Source organism: Saccostrea cucullata, unplaced genomic scaffold (genome assembly GCF_032062105.1).
Source record: "Saccostrea cucullata isolate Sc308-1 unplaced genomic scaffold, CSIRO_AGI_Scuc_v1 ctg268, whole genome shotgun sequence".
Lineage (NCBI taxonomy): Eukaryota > Metazoa > Mollusca > Bivalvia > Ostreida > Ostreidae > Saccostrea > Saccostrea cuccullata.
In genome coordinates, this window is record NW_026935288.1 from 320971 (window position 1) to 338625 (window position 17655).

The 17655-nt window shown below is 31.9% G+C and overlaps 1 protein-coding gene across 1 annotated transcript; it reads right to left on the reverse strand.

The window, feature by feature from the left end:
* Positions 1-306: 306 nt before the first annotated feature.
* On the reverse strand, positions 307-17473 carry LOC134242381 (metalloproteinase inhibitor 3-like). Its single transcript, XM_062724450.1, has 6 exons — positions 17407-17473; positions 17190-17295; positions 16640-16744; positions 1627-1716; positions 937-1052; positions 307-490 (listed from the first exon to the last, which is right to left on the reverse strand). Exons 1-6 carry the CDS (start codon positions 17452-17454, stop codon positions 335-337), a joined length of 621 nt encoding a protein of 206 aa, XP_062580434.1. The 5' UTR covers positions 17455-17473; the 3' UTR covers positions 307-334.
* Positions 17474-17655: the final 182 nt, after the last annotated feature.

Genomic DNA, 17655 nt, shown 5'->3' on the forward strand with positions numbered 1-17655 from the left:
TCTTTCAGAACGTTGCTTTTAAAATATTAAAAGCAGTGAAGGAGAAACATCTGAACTACTGTACAGCAATACATTTTACAAGTAGTGTAAATCAGTTTTGATGATGCAACATGTTACACTTGTATTATATATTGTACTTAGTAAGGAAGCATAGAAATGCCACGCAATATTTTTAAAGTTGGTCATTCCAACTTCAAAATCGAAATTACCAAATTAAAAAAAATCTTTCGTGACACTAATGAGCTTCCGTAATTTAGGTAAAGTACATATTTAAAAAAAACAAGAAAAAATAATAGAATGGTCAATATAGATTTTAATGATTTGTACTTAATTCCTAGCAGTCCCAGTCACAATCATCCTTATTGCTGCTATATTTACATTCCGCCAGGTTACCCGGAGAGCCAGAATCTGACGAACAAAGGACCCTATTTCCTATAGCGCACACCATCTTGGGTTTCTGTCCGCCTACGTTTACCAGTATATTTTCAATCTACAATATGTTAACATTTTGATTCTGAAGATAACTATTTAAAAAAACAGACTTTATATCAGAAAGTCTAACACTGAAATCATGTGCAATTCACTTTAGTTAAAATGATTTGCCAGTCAACCGTCACAAGCCACGGTCCGGTTTGCATATAACGCTCTCTCTCTCTCTCTCTCTCTCTCTCTCTCTCTCTCTCTCTCTCTGGGAGAGGAGGGTACATTTTGACCGTTTTGACCGTGTTTTTTTTTTTATTTACACAAATTTTATTCACATAAAGTGAATGGGATCGGGCAGCAGGCAAAGCCTATTTTAGTCCTCTCCCTAAGATTGGGGTTTACGACAATGATGACAATGTATTGGAGAGGACTATCTAAGTTTTTGGAACTTGTGTCCAATCCCTTTGACATATTGTCAATAAAATATGTTCAAAACAATGATGACAGTCTTACCTTGCATTTACAATCCTCGTCAGATAATCTCGGGAAATCTGCATTTTTGCCATCGACAGGGGAAAAGAACATCATATCACACAGGTTAATCCACATATGTCCTTCGTAAAAATAACCTATGGAAAAACACAAATCTTATGAGCAAGGTACGAATAAGCAAAGACTGTGATTCTTCCTTTTATAGTTTTTTTTACTTTTTTAAACAAATTACAAAAATGGTAAACTAATTGTTCAGAGAACAATAAGTGCTTTTTCCATCGTCTTTGAATTTCAATTTCGTTTTATATTAAACTATTTAAGAATTACAATTTTTGGAAAAGACCGGAAATGGTTAGAATGATGAAAAAACGAAAAAAAAATTTTTTAAAAAATCAAAATATGACCTTGACATTTGACCTGGAACAAACTGCAAATAGGCTTAAGTACAATTTCGTGATGTATAAATCTTTCCGATAAATCTTGAAACTCAAAAACAAACTTTGCGGAAAAATATTCAAAAGGTATTGCCACAAAAAGGTGGAAGTACCTACTAAAAGGGAAAAAAATGAAATTCGAAAATTTAACCCTCACTTCTTATTACTAATGTGTCTGCAACTAGATTTACCAAGGCCTGTGTGGAAAAATAAAAGTATATCAATATTCATTTTGACTTCATAACTCTCTCTGTCTCTCTCTCTCTCTCTCTCTTACCGTTTATAAGATATTCTTTATCTAATGTTAGTCCTACGCCACACAAAGAACCAGATCCTGCCGTCCGAATTTGCACTGTTTCTCCCTTTTCTTTATTTAAATTCTAATGATAAAAATTTAAAAACGAAGAGAATCCATTTTATTTACTTTTCACATTATGTACTATGTAATCATAGTTTTTAAATTTCCGTGACATTCATGAGTACCCTACATGTACAATCACTGCTTAATACCATCCATGAAGTAATAAACTTAGGTATCTTAGTCATATCTCAATGAAATTACGTCCACATGAACCTGAACAATTCAAGTAATTAACAAATATTGGCCTTCGCGTATTTCGAACTTGTATGATTCTACAGTTTTAGTACTGGAACGGGTTAAGAACGTCCAAGACGTCTTAAATTATATATACAATATATAATGTACTAATGCAGTACTTACGCCTTTATAATCTTTCGATATTTCCACTTCATAGATTCTGTCTGCATCTACCCCTATCAGTCCACCTTCATAATTTATTTCTGTAACTTTACCCCGAACAGCTGAAAGAAGTACAATGTATCATCTCAAAATAAAACTAAATAGGAAGAACAAATGATCACAATCCCAACTTCAAAGTTAGTAACCATTATACTTGTCGATTCATTACATGCCTGTGCGAATAGATAAATGCGTAAGTATTATGTACTCTTTTTTGTAAATAAAGTGCAAAATTCAGAGATAATATTCAGAGAGAGGGGGGAGAGAGAGAAATGTACATACCGTATGCAGAATTGCAGTATTTAGTATGAGGTTCTGTAAATGCACATGCAACTACATCCGTTAACTCCAGACAACTGAACCAAGAGAGCAATCAACACCAGAGCTAAGACCTAAAACGGGTAAAAAAAATACTAGAACTGTGCTTGTTCTTTAACTAAAATATTATGCTTTTTTTTAAAATCATGTATACACATTTGAAAGTGTACATGAAAAATGTTACCGCCATTGTCTTCATTTTATATTTGGATGATACACAGGTTTCGTTCATCTGCTGTATCACTGTTATCCCTGCATCGCTTATCCAATTTTATAGGACAAGAAAACTGCCGTAGGGATCATTCAGGCTAGAATTATAATGAATTTAACCAATCACTCCAATAATTTATATATGACATAGAATAAAGTGTATGATTGCAGTAGTTATCTTGTAATTCAACATATGTTACATCCATGAACAAAACAAATATTTTTTTTCAGGTAATTGGTTTTTTTTATTCCATCCAGTTTTTTTTTCCCTTTTTTACATAAGAAAAATGGCTAATCATGAATAATAAATAATTGTAAATAAAAGCAAATAAATCTGAATAGGCATGTATTTTCTAAATGGGTGCGTATCATTACCGCTACATTTTCGAATTTTTCATTACCGCTACATAGTCATTACCGCTTTACGTTACCGCTACATAATAAAGTGTACATTACCGCTACAATGACTCTTTCGTTAGCCAGCCACTTATGCGTGTACAGTATAACCTATACATGCATAAGACCTGTTTCCCCTGTTCACCATGGGGAGATGAAAGTAGGACTTTGAGCATGATGTCCAACTTCTGATTCCTGAGACTTGTATTCTGATGTTAATACAAGACTTTGGATTTTTCTATACCAGGCTTGAGCCAAATTGAATTGGCACCCTTTCATGGTAATGTTAGGCTAGAAATGCCTAACCACTCCGTGTGCAGTATATTCAAAATCAAGATTTATTTGTTCAATGTTAAGAATCAAATTTTTCTGCATACAAGCATCCAAGAGGCACTAAAACATGGAAATATACCATTCTTTGCTATCATTGCGGTCATTCTATGGGGGTCATACATTCCCTCGATTTGTAACAAGCTTATCAATGGTGGCCATAATGTTTAGATAACGCTAAAAAAATTACATTTCGATTGCAGAGTTACTTATGTAAATTGTAATATACTCATTCCGATTAGAATTCAAATTAAAATTGTACTTCACTACAAAGTGTGTGAATTCTGTTGATAAGAACTCATATACAGACCCATACCTGGCTAAATCGATATGTAGCGGTAATGAGTTGTTTTTGGCTGATTCAATATGCAGCGGTAATGAGTTGTTTTCGGCCGGAAAACTGTAGCGGTAATGATCAGTCGGAAATGTGAAAAAATGTAGCGGTAATGAGTTGAATTTTTTGGCAATGTAGCGGAATTAAGGACAATCTTTCAGCTTCGTATTTTCCCTGCATTACTTTTTATCCTGTTTCTATATTTGTTGACTTTTAAGGGGGAAATTGTATTATGAATACGTTGGATCAATATTTTTATTTTATTCTTTATTCCATGTATGCTTCTTTTCCTAAAATTGCTATTGATCATCCATATTGTATCTTCATTATCAAATAGCTTAGCTTTTGCCATATATTCAAATCAGTCTTAATTTCATTTTATTTTCTTTAGTTAAATTCGTGATTTTTATTTGGTATAAAAATAAAATTTGCAGTTTTTTTTCACTAAGACCAGATGTTGCATTGACAGACCAGATTCTACTGTAATAATCATCAATCGTTATAGATGCCTAGCGGTAATTTTAACAATTTAGTAAAAAGAAGCAAGTCCATAAATTATCATTTAATAGTAATATTTATTTAAATAATTGTATTTAGGAAATAGTTATGTAACGTCAGTATTTGAGTGAAAAATTCTCATAAGGAAATGTTTTGAAAAAAAATCATCAGTTTATCTGGGGATATTTATTATCTGAAATGTGAGGATTGATCCAAAAGTTCGTGGAATTTCTACATACACGTGTATCTTTATTTATTTATAAGTGAAAATGATTGAAAATTTCAAATGAAAAATTAAACACTTGTTGATTGATTGTATACCGAGAATTTTTCACGCATATTAGAAAAAGTAATTTGAACTCCTTTTTTATTAAAGTATAAAATAAAATGAATAATTTACCGCAGAAATTTTGAGAAATCTAAAATTTTCTTTTTCTCATCAAAAGCAGATAACTCTTCAAAAACTTTTAATATGCAAAATGACCATCTCCTTACATTTTATCAGTCTTGTTCATTTAACTTTTTCCGTTATCTAGCAATGTGTTTTAACTAGTTTCAATTTATTTAAAATCATTCAAAATCCCTTCATTATAAATTGAATACTTTAAATGTATAAATACTTTAAAAATTAGCGTAAGTTGTTTAACTAAGAAGTTTTTGTAACTAAGCTATCATCATCTGTAAAGTAGGATTTGACTTCAGCTGAAAGGTATTAGATTCAAAAATTCAGTCAGGATTTATCAACAGTGGTTAGAGCGTCTGCTCTGGAATCGCGGAGTAAGGGCTTGATCCTTACGTTGCTGTTTTGAATCACACTATGAGACGTGCACATGGAAAGTGGTCCTTCGAATGAGACCATATAAAAGTGACAAAAAAATTCCTCACTGCTCAATCACCCTGAGTGCCGAGTATAGGACAAAATTTGCAGGTCTCCACTGGCGAGTGGTTGCGTCTCCATTTGGTTTAAAAAAATATCGAGAGGGACGTCAAACAATATACAATCAGTCAATTAATTATTTAAGTGCTAAATATTTCAAGAATTCGTAAGATGGTAATAAAAAAATTTATGACAGATACCACTTGTTTTCCATAAAGAAGTAGTTGTCCAGGTGTTAGACCTGTCAGATTTCGCACTGATGATAATAAAATTTCTGTATCTGACTTAAAGAATTTTTATCATAATATATAAGTGAATAGTAGTAAGCCAGTTTCAGGAATTGTCTATATTTTAGGTGCAGATGCCCAGTTTTTTTTTTTAAAGATAGACTTGTAGAAGGATATGGAGATAACGAACAGTATTCAAAATCAAAATTCATAAAACAATACAAAATAGGAGCAGAGCAAACACGGACCTCCAGAACATCAGAGGTGGGACCAGGTGCCATAGAGGAGTGAGCATCCCCTGCTGACCGGTCACATCCGCCGTGTGCTCCTTGTCATGATCGGGAAATAGCGGAAAAATCCGTCGTCAATTCAGTGTATAAATAATGGACTAACAATTAGTATGAAAATCGTCAGTCAGCATTTGACTTAATGAAAAATTGTATTTGCTGACAAGGTCAATGTATCGACCATAGAACTTACGAAATGATGACTTTAAACTTTATTCTTGTTTCATCAACTTGCTTGTCAATAATTTACCTCATTTTAAAAATTGTTCATACGTAGAGCATGCTGTTGCGTATCGAATCAACTGAGATATATAAACTCCGAATGCAGGTGATGAAGGTATATTGCTGTATAAGTAAGGGAAGTTGACGATAGAACATTCGTCAATACTACATTCCTCCAACTAACCAACAAACAATTAATATACACCTTCGGTTCAAGAACAAACCTTTGAGGAACACTGAATGAATATATAATTTCGTAGTGACTTCACCGAGTCAATGGAAATGTGCAACTATTTAACACATTTTATGCTTCAGCTCGTCATCAAAAGCTACATGAAAATTCACAAAAAAATAGAAAATACATGGACATATAGAACGTGGAAAATTTGCTGACTGACAATATAAATACGTATTACTAGCCCATTACTTTACACATTGAAATGTCTACAGATTTTTCTATCTGCCCTACTATAACAAGCAGGTCACGGCAGTTGTAACCAGTAGGCATGTAATGCTTACATCTCCATGGCATCTGATACCACATTAGGTGTCTGTAGATGTCAGTGTTGCTCAGCTCCCTGATTTCTATAATTTCAAAGGATTTGTGACCTTCACTGCTGTTCGTTAACTCCATGTTTTGTGTTATATTTATTATACCCCCCGCTTGAAAAGTGGGAGGGTATATATAGTAATCGGGATTTCCTTCCGTCCGTCTGTCCGTCCGTCTGTTACGCTTTATCTCTTATCCGCAACTCCTCTAATACTACTGAGTGAAATTTAATGAAACTTTCACAGAATCTTTATTACATATTGCCATTGTGCACCTCCTATTTTATTTTTTTTTATTCGACACGTATTTTAGGTTTCCCATAGCAAAACATGGACATTGCCTTTATATGTTTACCTATGACGTCACATATAGAAGCTTCTTGATAACATTTGATAGGACGAGCTATTCCTCTTTACTCATTACCGTAAAACAATATATAGCAACACATGGACATTATGGGAGGTGGGGGGTATCATTTAGTGAGCTCATTGCTCACAGTACCTCTAGTTTTGAATGGGTTCTTTTAAGCACAATTTTGCTTCGGACAGTTTTGGCAGATATACTGACTTGCAAGAGAATTTTTCACTAGAATTGTATTATGATTTATCCATGTACTATATTATTCAGTTGTGACATGTTAAAATATACGAGTATTAAAGTAGAAGAAAAAAATTGGTGGATGGTCCAAGTAGATTTTATTGATTTTAACAAAGTTTCAGCAGTTCCATTCCCAGTTGTCTGTATCGCTGTTAAATGTACATTCTGCACCTAGACTGCCGGAACCTGACGAACAACGAAGTCTATTCCCTAGAGAACAGGCAATCTTTGACTTTATTTTGGCCTCCAAACAGTGTGTTTTTAAAATACAAAATGAATTGAAAACATACTAAATCAAAAACTCTAAATGATCTTACAAATTATGGACTTAATGTCAGAAACGTCTGCATTGTAATCAAGTACGTTATATCTATTTTTATTCAAATCAATATGCAAATCTTACTTTGATTTACAATCGTCATCAGTATATGGAAAGTCTCTGTTTGTACCATCGACAGGCGAATCGTACATAAGAGTACACAGGCCTATCACCATTTGTCCATTACGTACGTACCCTGTTAGAAATATAATAAAATGGAATAGCCAGTCTCAAAAGCAAGGCAAACTTAAGCAAATACTATGAGTTTTCTTGTTATAACAATATATACTCAAATAAAAATAAATTAAAAAGTAAATCTGATTATCGTAAGCATCCTTATTCATTCTTGGCATGCAAGGCAACTAGATTTACCAAGACGTGTGTCTATAAATAAAGGATTTTAGACATGTAAATATCGAATGTTTATTTCTATATGAAAAGGGGATAAAAAGCACAAATCAATCCTTCTCTCTCTCTCTCTCTCTCTCTCTCTCTCTCTCTCTCTCTCTCTCTCTCTCTCAACAATGCAACCTCAGAAAAATATTAAGTGGTACATATAAATTATTATAACAGTGACTTGATCCGAAGAGACGGATCACGTCAGGTTGACATGTGCGGATCACCAGATCAAACGAAACGCGAAGATAACGATAAATTTGTTATATACCATCAATAAAATGATTAAAAAAGAAATCTAATGTTAAGCAAAATTCGAAATATTTATTGATAATTCAACAAAAACTTACTTTTAAAGGAACTATTTTTTTTTTGTCGCGGAAAGATATAAATTTGAATATCAAGTAGTGGTAGAATCAGGGTCATCGCTGTAAATCTCACATACACTCATTTGAAAAACAATACATGTACAATACGAACTTCTTTCAATGTTCTTGCTTGACATTTTTTTCAATTCTGGTGCAAGTTATAGTAGAGTTTATTTGAAGTTTATAAAAAAAAACAGTACCAATTTGAGCCCACTCTTGAAGCGGATCTTTCACACCTGAATTTTTGTGATGTTTGAAATTTTTGACAGTTTTTCAATTTTGTTCTTTTTTTCATTGTTTTCACCCTTTGATATTATATATCTTTTCAGATATTGGAGAAGATCCAACCAGCTATTCTAAAAAAAAATGCTGTTTTAGTTTTTCTTATGTCTATTTTTGTAAATTTAAATAAAAATTATGTTGATTTTATTTTTAACTTTGTTGATTATTATTTCAATATTTTATAACATTAAACTTTGAAGAGAAATTTAAAGCACTGGACTTTTAAAAATATTGAATTGAGGGGTTTTAACAAAATAAATAAAATATTTTAAATATTTCTATAAAAAATTGAAATACTTTGGAACCTTATTTTATCAGATATTGAGCCTATTATTAGAAACAAATGCATGCAAAAAAAAATCAGTTATACTTTATAGGTGTAGAGATCCTTCTTAAGGAATAGAAATTATGTAGAGAAAATGATAATGTCATACTAGTATATAGTTTATTGAGGGGGGGGGTGTTTACGTTTAGTTCAATCATATAAATTTAGTGAGTCAAGGACGAAATTAGTTCACGCAGGAATTATAATGCGTTTTGTGTACTATGTCATCAATTTCACAGAACACTGATATGAATTCAAAAAAACACAGTGTGGTGATCCGGAAAATCGGATCAAACTCTGTAAAATAAATGGTAACAAAAACAAGGAAATTGATGGGTATATATGGGCCATTTTCAAAAAAAGTCCACTTTTTTGTCTTTTGATCAGAATAATAGGAAAACATTTTTTAGAGTGAAATTTTTTTTCCCGTTGGTTAATATACATGGTCATATAGCTTATAAGTAATTTTATGATCATCTCCCAGGTGTTTTATAAAAAATATTCTCTGCATTCCGAGTAAAATTTAACAGTAAAACCATGTCACATTAACAAAAATTTTATAACGCGCTTATTTAAGTGATAGGGAAAATATTACCTTGTGAAGATATGTACAAATTTTGCACCTCATTTTAATTGAATTCATTTACAGATTAATTTAATATGATTGTTTTACTTATGCCGCCCTCTAAATACTAGTATCGTGCATTTAACATTCACGAAGTGACATGTCCCACCAGTTTATGTCATTCCTGTTATCAGAAAGAAAATGTTAAAATAAAAGTTATCTCACTTTCCTAGGAACTGTTTTCATGATCCACAATATATCATCATTTTCTGTTGTCTCAAGTTTATGAGCGCCATGATTTGAAAGTGAGTAAAGAAAGGGTTCAAAGGTCGATAAGTTTGTCTTATTGGTAGAGTATAATGAAAATATGTCCTATCTGTTACCTTCATAATATGCAAATACTCTTTAAATTGTTTATTCTGCTAAAACAATCAGATTTACTAAGTTACAAAGAAACTGTTTCAATGTCTTGATGATGCAAAAAGAGTACGTTATACTAAATAACCGGTGATTTATATGAGAAATGTCCATCCTGTTACTGTCATTCCTGTTACCATTAATATGGTAACAGTAAGGAAAACTTGACTTCATATCTTGAGTTTTAACAATAAAAACAATTACTTTTATTTTTCTAAGTAATATAAGTTTAATAACACATGTTAAAAAACTTCGTAAATCATATTGAAATAAGTCAGTGCTTCAAATTGTGCCATTATAACTTAAACATGCACTCTTGTAACAGAAAGAACAAAAATTGTAACAGGAGGGACAAATTATCCTGGTATTTATATACCTATTTAAGTTTCATCATTTGTTTTTCTTAAAATTATGAAAAATTCTTAGTTTTGCAACAGCATAGAGTACCTTTAATAAACAAAAATTGAACTGATAAATATTTTAATAGCACTTTAGAATTAAATTTCATAACAGGATGGACATAAATGTCTTTTATTGTCTCAAATTTGCCAGATTTGACAAAATCATTTTTTTTATTCTACATTTATTTCTCTTTTCCTAAGCAATAAAGTTAAAAAAAAAAGTCAATTTTTATTTAAAATGTAGATTTCATTGTCCATCCTGTTACACTGTTTTGTCCATCCTGTTACTGTTTTGTCCTTCCTGTTACCCGAGTCCTTACTGTTACCAGTATATTTTCCTAGTTTAAATTGCTTTGGCAGAGCACCTGTTTAAATAACTTTCTGTAACTGTTTATTCTAATCACAAAAATAATGTACAAGAATGTTTTTTTCAACTATAGCATATAAACATTCCGAAGTAAGGCTTTTCATGAAAAAAACCCGTAGATTTTGCTTCTGTTTGGTATATGGTAGTTTGACATGCTTTAAAACGCTCATATATTAGATGAATGTCAAACATCTTGGCATTCAATGATAATTTTTTCATTTATTAACGGTATACAAAAGATAATTTGATGAAAATTTTGAAATAGAGTTTTACAGCTCTTATCATGAAAGTAACAGGAAGGACATTAAAGTTTAAATGACTAAGATAAAATGTCAATATTTTTTAAAAGAAATATTTTCTTTTATGCAATGCAGTGGATTTTAGTAGTTTATTACTATATTATTCAAATAAAGTTGAAAAAATCATAGTAAAACCACTTTCATTTTTCAAAATATGTCATTCAAAAAATAGACTTTTTTTGAAAATGACCCATAATTAAAAAAAAACGTACAAGTATTTATTTTTATACTCTTGTAAAGTATTTGGTCACCTTACCGTTTAAAAGGTATTCTTTATTCACTGTTAGTTCTATACCACACAAAGAATCAGCTGGGGCCGTCCCAATTTCCACTGTTCCTTTCTTTTCTTCATCTATATTCTTATGATAAAGATTTAAAACGATTTTTTTAAGAATCACATATTATAAATTAGCACTGGCGCGGAGTTAGAACATTCATGAATATCAAAATTAATTTTACGAATATATTAAAGCTGACATGAATTCTTAAAAACGCAACTTTTTCATCTATGTACGACTTGTTTCATACCAACTATAGCCGTATTCCGCCATATTTCTTTCAGATACCTTGTCTCATTGTAACGATATATACCCGAATGCCCTCGTTACACCTGAATGATTTTTTGGCTTGGCTATCGACTTGTGCACATCTTCGATGGTAAAACATTTGAAAACACATGGGTTGATCAAGACATTTCAAAATCACACAACATAATAATCATATTTCTGAATAATTATAGATTTGAATCAAATGTAATAAAAAAAGAAAGAAAATGCAAGTTTGAAAGAAAGATTCAGTTGCACGAGTACGCATTTTTACACTGCGCCAATTTATGCAGAATTAACATGAAATGAAAAGCACTAAAACCCGTAGAAACACTTTGAAATTATTATCATTTGAATGGAACAAAACAATCAGCGTCTTTGATTTGCAGGTTTTATGCAGACTTTGATGCACGTCGAGAAAACGCGTCGAACGCTGTAAACGTACCCATACCTGGTAATAAGATCACTGCATCGGTTCGAAGATGTGCACAAGTCAAGTGATATACACCCTGAATTCCATTTATTGAAATATGCATCACAAAAAAGAAATAAACTCCATAAAAACTCAATAAACACACTGTATCTACTCCTACACTACAGTCTAGCGCGTCGATACACATAGTCCGTGCTGATCAGATTTTGGTCAGGGAAAATATCACAAGTGGAAAAGAGTGGTATTTGCGCGGCTGAAATGGGGGGGGGGGGGGGTCTAAAGTATAATTATAACGGCTTCATAAGGTATAACTGAAAACTGTTTATTTAGTTCTAATAAACATTCTTTATATAGTCTGCAGTTGTTTTGCATCGCAAAATTCATTTGTCAATTACAACTGATTATTTTAGTACTAATCTCAAATCTAAACCAAGTAATTTGATACACGGTAAATATTTAGTTCAAGACTTAAAAACATTTAACCAAAATACAAAAGTTTATGTGTACATCTGTACGTTCTTTAACACACACGCGGAAAAAATTCCCCTTTTAGACTGATATTGAGGCATTTGTATTTTTAAGGGGGGGCAGAAATAATTGACATGTCCGTTACCTAAATTCTCTTGGAAGACAGACATTTCTGCCAATTCCATTTTTGAAGATTTTTTATTGTCTCACTCCGACCACAAAGTATGAACATTTTTGCGGAATGTGGCTGTTCTATAATTATTACAGGAAGTCTTTCAAGATTTCAGTATCCCTGTCTGGCAGTCTAGTTTTTTTTTAAAAATAAAAATAATTTCTGTTGCAATATTTGGGAGATACTTTTAAAAACTTTGGTAGGGAAACTTGAAACCTGGTGGAATACAGATAATTTTTAATTACTCTTTTATTCATTGAACTCTCTCGCTCTCTCTCCTCCTGTAACCATCTGTAAGCGCAATAATAGATATAAAATCACATGTATTTTGTGCTGTACCATTTATTAGATCTTGGGACAGATCAAACATTTTTTTTTGTCAGGCGGGGATGTCGAAACTTGTTCAAAAATTGAAATGATAATTTTACTTTTGACAAGAAAATAAACCTAAACGCCGAAATTGAAAGGAAAATACATGTAAACGGGAAGTCTACATCATAGGAATGGGAACATTGGGAACTTTCTTAAATACATGTACCTTCTCAGGTAAGGAATCTGGACAAAAATTATTTAGACAAGAGGTATAAAAAAGCTAATTTTTGGTAGAATGTGGAACTCTCATCGGCAGTTGGCTTTCCCTTCCTATATGCTTCGACTATTGATGATTTATATCCAACCCAGATATTTCTTGACATGCAACTCGCCCAAACTTCAAAACCTATTTCGGAGGGGGGGGGGGGGGGGTAGCCGATGACTTCTAATACTTCAAACCTTAGCCTTTTCATACCAATTTAATACAAATTCGCGTTTACCAGGGAGACTGCGTTTCCTACGTAACTTTTTTTTCTTGCTTTAGTAAATAAATTTAATAACCTTGCAAATCCTAGGGGAGGGGGGGGGGGTCCTAACCCCCTCTAGATCCGCGCACTCATGGCACTCATGCATAGAATCACAACACAGCCACTTGAATTTATATTGATGGGGGACCTCCAAAATCAGTTGACAAAAAAAAAAAAAAAACAAAACAAAACAAAACAAAAAATCCTATGCACCACACTCTATACAATCCTTTTTGGTAGGGGATAAAGGAGGCTTCCTGTAACTTTTCTGTTCAGTACATTACTTTTGAAAGCTTGAATCTGCGTATTTTCCTGCAAACAAAAAATGTGGAGGGAGCTTCCAAATCAAAATTTTAATTTATTCAAAACTGCAGCAAAGATTATCCTCAGAAAAAGTGAGCCCCCTCCCCCCTCCCTCATCTGCATACTACGGGAACATTTTAAACCTTTATCTTTACCGAATCGAAATATTTCATGCATACTTCTTAAAGTTAGTTACTTCTGAAAATGGTCCAAAAATGGTAAAAAAGTTCGCTGGAATCTTCCTTGCATGTTACTTGAGGGTGGTCGAAGCCCTTAGACAGGGTTACCAAGACAAGATAGAATTTGTCCCCGTTGTAATTTAAAAGAACTCAGAGGTGAGTTTCATTACATGCTAAAGTGCAGCTCGCCACTTTCAGAAAAAGCATAAAATTTCAGAATGTGATTAATTTTAAACACATTATGAATAACAATAAACACTGTTTTCTGAGAAAATTGTGCTCGTTTATAAAGAAAAAAAAATAAAATATGCCCCCCGCCTAAATTCCCATACTTCACATTTATAGCAACGTACAATTTTTTTGTTTAGTTTCTTATTCACGCATGCTTTATAGATCTACTGTTATGTATAAAATCACCAATATATTTTTGTGACTTTTGTATACTGTTGTAAAATGGTGAAGAGATTCAAATAGTTGACTGAAAAATGATTGAAGGTACGCGGAGGAAAGCAAATCCGCGAAAATCTACAGATCTAGAGAACTGAAAGGACAGAGATTTTTTTTTTATTTCTTCAAATTATTCATATTGTTAGACGTATAAATATCCATACTCTATATTACAGAAAAAACATTCTCTCTCTCTCTCTCTCTCTCTCTCTCTCTCTCTCTCTCTCTCTCTCTCTCTCTCTCTCTCTCTCTCTCTCTCTCTGTATGTGTGTACAAAAATAAAGGCCGGGGGTTCCAATCCCTGGAACCCCACTCCACCTCTGGATCCGCCAATGAATTCTATTTTGATTATTCATGTAACCTAGAATCAAACTCGTTTATTGTGTATAAAATTATGAAAATAAGTTTAAATCAAGTTATATAAGGTCTTTATTTAAAAAAAGATAAATAAATAAAGCCAATACACATTATTTATAATGAAAATATTTGATCGTAAAAAAAATCCTATGTTTTTCAGAGAGCGTTATGCATTTTTTTTACACCCCCCCCCCCTTTTCACGGGAGAATCTCGTCAAAGGATGAATGATTCGTAACGTTGCATGCAATAAAATAAATTTAATGTAATTAAGCCATGTCTAAAAATTTTGTTTACATTTACATATACAGACAAGAGTAATATTTATTTTTGGAAAAAAATGCACTTTTTCCGTCAACCAAAATACCAGTAAGCTTTCCACCTTTGAAATTTCCCCTGACCAAATAGACTATCGTCGTGGACCACGTGTGTCCAAGTGCTATGTGGTGACAATTTTTTACTGTTCAGTTAGCAATGGATTACATGAATTCTGAGATGCATATTTCAATAAAAGTAAAATAGGATACTTCTTTCGACATGTGCACATCCCTGTAACGATAGCAGTATTCAGGTAAATATCTTTATCATTGCGTTTGATGCGTATTCTCGACCTGCATGCGTGCATATCCAAACGGCTTTTGCTGTTTTACGTGTTATTTTTTCTAAATTGCAGCAAATGCATTCAAAAATAATTTATTTTTCAGTATAGTTCTAGTTTTTCTTAACTTTTAAAACATGTAATAGGTCAGTTTATGGATTTAGACAACTATGCTATCGGAGATGTGTACATGTCGACAGCCAGGCTAGAAAATCACTCAAGTGAAACAAATGCACCAGGCTTTATATAACAGGTACAGGTGGCCAGAAATTTTCAAGTAAATATGGCGGAATCGAAGAAATATGGCGGACAAAGGCGTACAGGAATGTAGTAAGTCGTACAAAGATGAAAAATGATGCCTTTTTAAGAGTTCATGTCAGCTTTAAGAATTGAATAATTTAATTTTGTTTGTAACACGTCTTTTGATTGGATAAAAAATTAATAAAAATTGTATAATCTACATGTAGTTTGCCTACGTCACAATAACTTAAGGTAGGGTTCTTCTCTGGTTTCTGACTAGATGAAACATTCAAAGTATATTTGCTTATATGTCTTATATATTGAGGTGTAAGGGATTTCAAAGACCATTTTTTTTTCCTCATCACAATTGTACAACTTTAAATAGAAATGGTAAACTGCGTTTGAAAACTGGCAGGGACTATGTTTTTGGCGGAATGGTGGCGTATGAAAATATCTTCTTTTCTGCCTCTCAAAATTATAATAGAACAATGAATTTAGTTATAATTTTAACACAATCGAAGACTTGGAGAAATTTTCAAAAGTAAGTTAAATTAATAATGAGGGACTAAACTTTCAAAATATATCAAATAAATATGACTTTTCAAACAAACTACAACTTTGTTAGCTTTTAAACGCTTCCTATCAAAGTGCAGATTTGATCCAAAAATCCATAAAAAGTATTTTTTCTCTCTTAGTAAACTATCAAAACTTTTTGTTTTTGTATCATTTTGTACATTTATGAGACTACTTTATTATATGTGAAAATAAGAAAAAGTTAAATATAGGAAGCATATGAAAATAACTAATATATCCTAAAAAAAAATTAAGAAAAACAGAGAAAATTCGGACTAGTCAATATCCAGTTCAGTTAAATTATTTATGTAAATTTGGTAATATCATGCTATAGACCCGATATAGTAAAATCTTTTTAAGCAAGAAGAACAATCTTTAAACTTTTGAAATAGAAGTAAGCATCACATGATTGGCAACAGTATTTTTTTTATTCATAATGTCAAGGAAAAAGATAATGACCTTGACCTGACCTTGCCTCTAATATAAAACGGTCAAATTGAATCTCACTGATACTATCACTTAGTGATATTGTCTTCTTGATTCTGTGAAAATTTCATCAATTTTTAAATATTAGAAATATGAGAAGAATCCTACCTTAAGTCAAAATTGTATCAATCCGCTTGACATTGAGTTTAAAATATGAAAGGTTTGAAGGCGTTTTCAAGGGAGAAAGTGTTTTGTTTTATAAATTTATAAACTTAAGATTGAAGATTAAATCATAAGGAATAAATTAAATAGCAACACAAGTTATAATGATATAAGTTGCTATTTAATTCATTTCTTAATAAAATACTTGCGCCTTTATAAACTTTCGAGATTTCCACTTCATAGGTTATTTCTGCATCTATCCCTATTATTCCTTCTCCGTAAGTCAGTTTTGTAACTTTGCCACGAACAGCTGAAAAACATTATTTTAATATTTGAGCAATTTAAACAATTTTAAATATTTTTTCTCAAAAAATCAGAATGACAACGAAGGCCACTTTGCTAGTTGTATAATCAGATAACATTATTCATATAGATTAAAAGTCTATTTGATAAGAGTAAAAATAAAACAAAAAATGCCTAGAATCCTTATGTCAAAGATAATAACCTTTACAATTTCGTGTGCTGCACATGACTGTGCAAATAGATAAATATATACGATGGTTGTCCGGTTAAATCGTAGACAAATTCTTTAGATTGAAAAGTAATGGTCACTGCATTCTAAAATTTTCACTACTCTTTTAGTACATTATTCCGTAAAATAAATAATCTATAGTCTCTTCTATTGTGTAAGAAAAATGCGATGCAAAAAATCAGGGATAATTTTCAGAACGAGAGAGAGAGAGAAAGAGACCCACCAAAATCAGATTTGCAGTATTTATTTTGAAGGTCAGTGAATTCACAAAGACATGCGTCAGCTCCATACAGTTGTACCAAGAAAGCAATGAATACGAGAGAAAAGAACTGAAATGTATAAAAATATCATAACTTTTATTAGTTTTTAACTTTGAAAAATAAAATAAAAATTGTTTTAATCACATTTCACTATTTTAAAGTGTAAAAAAAATATGTTACCGCCATTGTCTTCATTTTATATTTGGATGGTACACAGGTTTCGTTCATCCACTGTAACACTATTATCCCTGCATCGTTTATCCATTTTTATATGACAGGAAAATTGCCGTCGGCTAATTCAGTCTAGCGTTATATTCCATTACTCTAATTATTTATATATGACAGACAATTAAGTATTTATTTTTGATAATCTAATATAATATATAGTAAGTCAACATATGTTACATAAATCTATCAAATTAACCAGGG